Source organism: Sphaeramia orbicularis, chromosome 12, assembly GCF_902148855.1.
Source record: "Sphaeramia orbicularis chromosome 12, fSphaOr1.1, whole genome shotgun sequence".
NCBI lineage: Eukaryota > Metazoa > Chordata > Actinopteri > Kurtiformes > Apogonidae > Sphaeramia > Sphaeramia orbicularis.
The window spans coordinates 43,501,943-43,508,362 of NC_043968.1; the positions used below are offsets into that span (position 1 = coordinate 43,501,943).

The window sequence follows — 6,420 nt, forward strand, 5'->3', positions numbered from 1 at the left end:
AAAGTCTCAGTGAATCACTATAAAGTACACACACTACAGACACATACACACTAATGCCCATTTACATGCACCAGGTACTTCCTCTTAGACAGGAGAATACAATTTCTGCTCGGGCACTGGCGCCTGAATAACGCTTGCTCTAAATAGCCAGTTTAGACCATACGGTCTATTTCCATAATACCTGCTGACACAGGCGTTCCCCTGACTGTCTGTGTGTGTTTTAATGTAATAAGACCAAGAGAGTAGCCACTGCCAGTTGGATATACCATTGTCCTCTCTAGCACTCTGTCCTTTCATTGCCAAGTGCAAATGTTTTTTCGCCCTCTGTCTTTTCGGTCACACACTGTATGGTAATAATAATGTCACTCAGGTTGATATTAACTTGATTCCCTTCTTCCTGACTTTGCTGTCTGTAACATCCACTGGGCTTCAAAAGGCACCATTTCCATTCATAGAGCTTTTCTATTAGATTTTTTTCTCACAATTGTATTGTTTTTTCAGGAAATGAGGAGTTTTTTGTTTTTTTTTTCTTTGTCTCTTGCTGTCTCTTGTGGATATTAGTATTAGATCTAAAAGTCAGATCTAGGCAGATTTTTAAGCTATACATCATATAAATTGCATGATGTTTTATTCATTGTGTGAATACAGTAAATGTGTGTGCGTGCATTAAAAAGAGCTACCTGTAGCCGTGTCGAGATTTAGCAAGGATGCGTTCACAGGCCGGATGCTGTTATGATCTTGTAAATTGTTTGGAAGTGAGCATGAGACGGTATGGTAATCCGCTTGTGTTTATCACCCTGCAGCAATCACAGCACACTCCTGTTCATCTGTGCTTATCTGTCTAAGACTTGCTTTTAAAGTCATTAGGTGCAAAAGAAACAGTTTTGTGTGATAAGGCTTTAAAGGAATAATATGCAGAATTACACAGCAAACAAAATGTGGGGAAGGAATGAGGTAGAATTGATACGGGCTGATGCAGCGTCGTGATTAGGATGTTTACACAGCTTTATCAGAGTAAAGCAGGAAGCCGCACAGGGAACAAATGTCAAAGGACGTGACTTTGACCTCTGGAGGGCAAAACATCCAAACGTTTGCCCTCTAGCAGCCGTGTCTCATCGCCGTGCCCTGCCTCAAAGACACTTGGAAGTGTAGCTCAGACATTTTTCAAACTGAAAATCTCTTTCTCCTTCTCTGTCCTTCCTTCCCTCTCGAATCTGCGGTACCACAGCTATAGATAGGATTGTCCCACACACCATCTCACTGAGGATAAAAACCAAATCCCCCAAATCTCAGTTTTACAATATTGACCCCTCATCTGGAGCAAGCCGAGACAGAGGTGTTGTCAGCGGCCTGGCCTTTGTCACTGATAATTAGCGTTCTTATCGCCTCAGTCTGTGATAACATTTAGACCCACTTTCGCTCTCCTTTGTGCCCTCTTTGCCCTGCTGCTATCCCTCCTTCACTGCCTCCATCCACTATCCCTTCATCCCTAGTCACATTTCTAAAGCATTCAGCACTTAACAGGTCCAGATAGCAAACTGTGAGGAAGAGGCAGTCGAAGGACAGATAAAGTCTCTCTTTCTCTCTCCCTGTCCCTCTATGAATAAGAGTTTATCATGGAGGCCGATCTCTCCCTTCGCTGCTCGCCTCTTCATTCCGTATTCTCGCCGCATGACCGCCTCTTGCTCCCTATCTTTTCCTTCTCCACTTCATTTTTTAGACTGGCCCCTCCATCTCCATTTTACCCTCAAAGGGGTGAGCTATATCTCTGTTTGTGGTTTCCATAAGTGTTACATTTGCCAGAATCCAAATAAAACAGGCCCCAGTTCACATTATATCTTATTATTATTATTATTATTACTATTGATGTTTCAATCAAAGTGCTCTTGATGAAGGGATTCATGTAAAATGATTTCTTTGTAAATATTTTTGTAACGTCTTACAACCCAAACAGTATAATGCTAACTGACTTCTTAATGTGACTAAGCTTTTTTCACAACTTCTCTGATTTCATGGTGATGTACCAATCCAACTTTATCCAACATGATACTCAACACAGTACCTGAATTCAGGATATCAGCTTTAAAGATTACCCATCCAATACCTGTGAGCCTTGTCTCTTAAGTTTAAAATCAACCACAGTTCAATACTACATCGCTGAGGCATTTAGAAACTGAGTAGTCAGCTGAAAGTGAAAACATTGAATTGAACGATTTAGCAGAACTGTATTTAATGTGGATCAGTTGGTTTAATGCATTGGATTGGTGCATCCGTCAGTGAGGTTTCCACATCACTACATTAGATTAGACCTTGATACAGGATCATAACATATCAAGAAGCATCTCTTCGGAACACTCTGTGCCCCCCATTTAAGTCCACATCTACAGTAACCGCATTTTAATAAAACATATATGTGAAAAGGACCCTCGTCAGTGAACTTTTCTAGTCTCATATACACTGTTGTCCATAAAGTTGGAATAAAATATTTTTACCTCTTTTCGTGCAATTATCTTGACAATGTGATTTATTGTTGATAGATAAAGTGTAACTAGGACTCGGTATGTAATTGCACCAGGTCAAAGGTGATTACTGATGTGTATCTGAAAACAAAATTATTACAACTTCATGGGTAACTGCATTTTAATTGTATTGCATCTAACATTTGAAGTATAAGATCCTATCATTTAACTTGCATTTTTTCCTTGCTTATGCTATATTGTATTTGGATTTGTCTCTGATATATATACAGGGTGGGGAAGCAAAATTTACAATGAACATTTAGTTGTTTTTTCTCAGCAGGCACTACGTCAATTGTTTTGAAACCAAACATATATTGATGTCATAATCATACCTAACACTATTATCCATACCTTTTCAGAAACTTTTGCCCATATGAGTAATCAGGAAAGCAAACGTCAAAGAGTGTGTGATTTGCTGAATGCACTCGTCACACCAAAGGAGATTTCAAAAATAGTTGGAGTGTTCATAAAGATTGTTTATAATGGAAAGAAGAGAATGACTATGAGCAAAACTATTACGAGAAAGTCTGGGAGATACTATTAAAGAAGAATGGGAGAAGTTGTCACCCGAATATCTGAGGAACACTTGCGCAAGTTTCAGGAAGCGTGTGAAGGCAGTTATTGAGAAAGAAGGAGGACACATAGAATAAAAACATTTTCTATAATGTCAATTTTCTTGTGGCAAATAAATTCTCATGACTTTCAATAAACTAATTTGTCATACACTGTCTTTCAATCCCTGCCTCAAAATATTGTACATTTTGCTTCCCCACCCTGTATTTTTTTTAATAATGCCTTTTTTTAGGTGAGGTATTTGCATGAGACATATAATTTTGGTGTATGTCCTCTCCAAATAAAGTAAACTGTAACTAAAACACATAGAAATTAAAATCAGAAAAAAAAGGCACAGATTTTCTGTCTGTGGTTCTAACAAATTTGCCATTCATCACTGATGTAGGTGGGCTAATTTCAGCTGTTTTGCATTATAAACTATACGCATCCATCTAAAGGGCTGATCAGTACTGGAGAGAATAAGCTCCTCGACTCCTCCTGGAAACATAAAAATAGTATTGACACAGATAAATCTAATCTACAAGTCTGTAATTAAGTTGCATAAAAAGTTATGTTACTCTCGGTCCTCACTTTTCCTTTGTTTCTTTTTCTTTTCCATCTTTTTTCCTCTCGGGCTCTTTTCATCCGGCTCCATCGGCTGCAGTAGACTGGTTCAAATGGTTATTGACAGGGAGTGCTGGGGATTTGTGGTTGCACTTATCGCTAACATGGAATCTACTGCCCCTGGATCCTGTCTCTTGAACTTACTCCATCCTCTTTTCCTTTTATTGTACCCTAAGGCCTGCCTCTATCTTGTCTCTTCGGTTTGATGTAATGTCTTCCTTTTCTGTTTGTTTGACTATTCCTTTTTGTTTACCTCTTCATCTCTCTAATGCACTTTCATCTCTGTTTTTGTCTACAGAACAAGTTGAGGACCGGAGGTTAAGGAAGTCACAGAAAGAAAGAGAGCGATGTAGAGTTTGTTGTGTGGGATTACTGATTATCAACCGACTGACAGACAGACCCGGGGGAAGTGAGGAATGAGTCAGCACCAAGACACACACCCTCAAAACCCTGTGGAGAACCAAACCGAACCAGACTAGGCACCGAACCGGACACCTCTTCTCCTTGATTCCTACCTCTATCCCCACATCTCCCCTCTACACACCCTCCTCTCTCTGACCCTTTGTCCATGGTAGGGAGGCGGCGGAAGCACTTGCCGTTTTGGAGACCACCGGGACCCAACAGGCCTCAGCTTGGCCCACTAGAAGGACAACAAGTACAAACCAGACAGAACCACCACTTTGTAGTGTCACAAATCACTTCTTTCCAACGTAAACGTCTATTTTTACAAATAAAGTCCTAATATTTTTGTCCTCAGTTCATTGTTTTACAGCTTGTAAATGCACTACCCTGTACACAGATACACATATCCCCATCTGCCTGTGCTTTGTTTCTCTTCATGCAAGTATGTGTTAGGTTAATAATGTAACTGTGTTGAGAATTCATCCAGACCAACACTTGTCTTGACAATGTCTGATCAGAGGAAATAAAAGAAGAAAATGAAGCAGGAACTGTCATTGAACTTTTCTCCATAAATATTCAGTGGTCTCCCAAGATGCTGTGTAAGTGTGTGTGTGTGTGTATTTTATGCTGATTACAACAAGCATTGTACATCTTTGATGGATGCACGGCCCTCCTGTTGTCACGACGACATTTGCCAAACGAAGTGAACGAGCCCGAGAGAGCGAGAGGGAAACACGGGGGAAATATTCGTCCCAGATGTTCTGGTTCATAATCTGTCTGTTTTTCTGTCTATCTTTCTCACTTCTTTTATAAAGCTCTTTTATGTGAGCTCTCTGTGTGCTAAAGCTGTGCAGTGAAAGAGCAGGGATTCTCTCAATCTCTACCTCTTTCTTATTCCCTCATTGTCTCTATTTCCTTTTACTTATCTACTCCCTTCTCTCGTCTTTCTTTCTGGAGTGCGTTTCTTTTCTGCTCATTCTCCCAGCCTAATGTTGCCTTGGAGGAGACGGCTTCTCCACGCTGTCTGCACAGACTCTCTGGGTTGGGTTTAACTGAATAGACGGACATGCTTTATGTGTGTCTGGTCTGACTGTGTGGGTGTGTGTGGGTGGATGGGTGGTGTGCTAATGCAGGCTTGGATGCACCTTATATAGATTCTATGTGTGTTTGTGGACATGTGAGTTGGAAAGGGCTGCTCTCTGGGTTTGATGTGGAAGCAGGTGACACATTATCTTAATTCTATATCTCATGGAGGATCTGTGATGGACGGAGTCTATATATGTGCGTGCGTACAAGCATGTGATTTGTTGTGACTAATCCCCCTCAGTCTGTCAGCTGTCCTTTTGCTTTTTGACTTTTGGTGTCTCCGAGGGGTTAAGGGTTGACTTCTATTATACGGCGGGTGTGTATGTGTGTGTCTGGAGGGGTTTTCTAAAGGTCGGGGATAATGGGTATTGGAGTTCATAGCAGGTGTTTCCTCCTGGCATGAGTGACTTGACTTCACTGTATGAACCAGAACATCCAGGCCAAGATGGCTGATTTAACGCTGTATTCTGTCTGTAATGAGATTAGATCCTCTCTAATATAATTAAAGGATGATGAGGGAATCAGGAGACCTAAACATTGGGCTTAACGTTTTTCCTTTATAATGCATAAACTGTGGGCTCATCAATGTTTTTAAATACAGAGCTTTTCAGTGATAGCATGGACATGACCAGCCATAACATTATGACTACTGGCAGGAGAAGTTATAATAATATTGATTATTTCATTACAATAGTACCTCTCTGGTTTGTATATATTAGGCAGCAAGTGAACAGTTAGGGCCTGATTTACTAAAGGTTTGCGCGTGTAAAAACATGCGCTAACTTGACTGCCCCACTAAGGCTGTGATGTGGTTAGACGGTTAGATGTGGTCATCTGTTGGCTGAACTGTCTTTATAAAGCCAGTAGTTTGGGATTTGGCCATCCTTATGATGGCATTTTGGGGCCAGAAGTAATCAAATTTGGACCAGATGGGTGCAGATGTGGATGCCTGAGGGGTCACTGCTGAGCTAATGCCAAACACTACCTGACTAGCTTGGTAAAACTCCATCAGGCACTGGATAACAAAGTAAATGTACAATCATATCAATGTAACCTGTCAACCACAACTACAGCCGAGCTGTCAATCTAGAAAAAACTTTGTTTTATTACATAAAAAGACATTAAAGTGACTACAACTTGGCAGGCGAGTGAGCTGTCTTACATACCTGTCAAGCCCAACACAGCAGACAACAAAGCCTTCTATTTAACATCAGATTTGATTACAAAAGGAAAAAAA

The 6,420-nt window shown here is 40.6% G+C and overlaps 1 protein-coding gene across 6 annotated transcripts in view; it reads left to right on the forward strand.

The window, feature by feature from the left end:
- chchd3a (coiled-coil-helix-coiled-coil-helix domain containing 3a) overlaps positions 1 to 4,645 on the forward strand; it is an 89,597-nt gene extending 84,952 nt beyond the window's left edge. For all 6 annotated transcript variants that reach the window (XM_030149311.1, XM_030149312.1, XM_030149314.1 and 3 more), the window contains one exon: positions 3,994 to 4,645. In XM_030149311.1, coding sequence (XP_030005171.1) covers positions 3,994 to 4,003 — 10 coding nt within the window. In that variant the 3' untranslated portion in view covers positions 4,004 to 4,645. The remainder of the gene's footprint in view (positions 1 to 3,993) is intronic.
- The last annotated feature ends 1,775 nt before the right edge of the window (positions 4,646 to 6,420 follow it).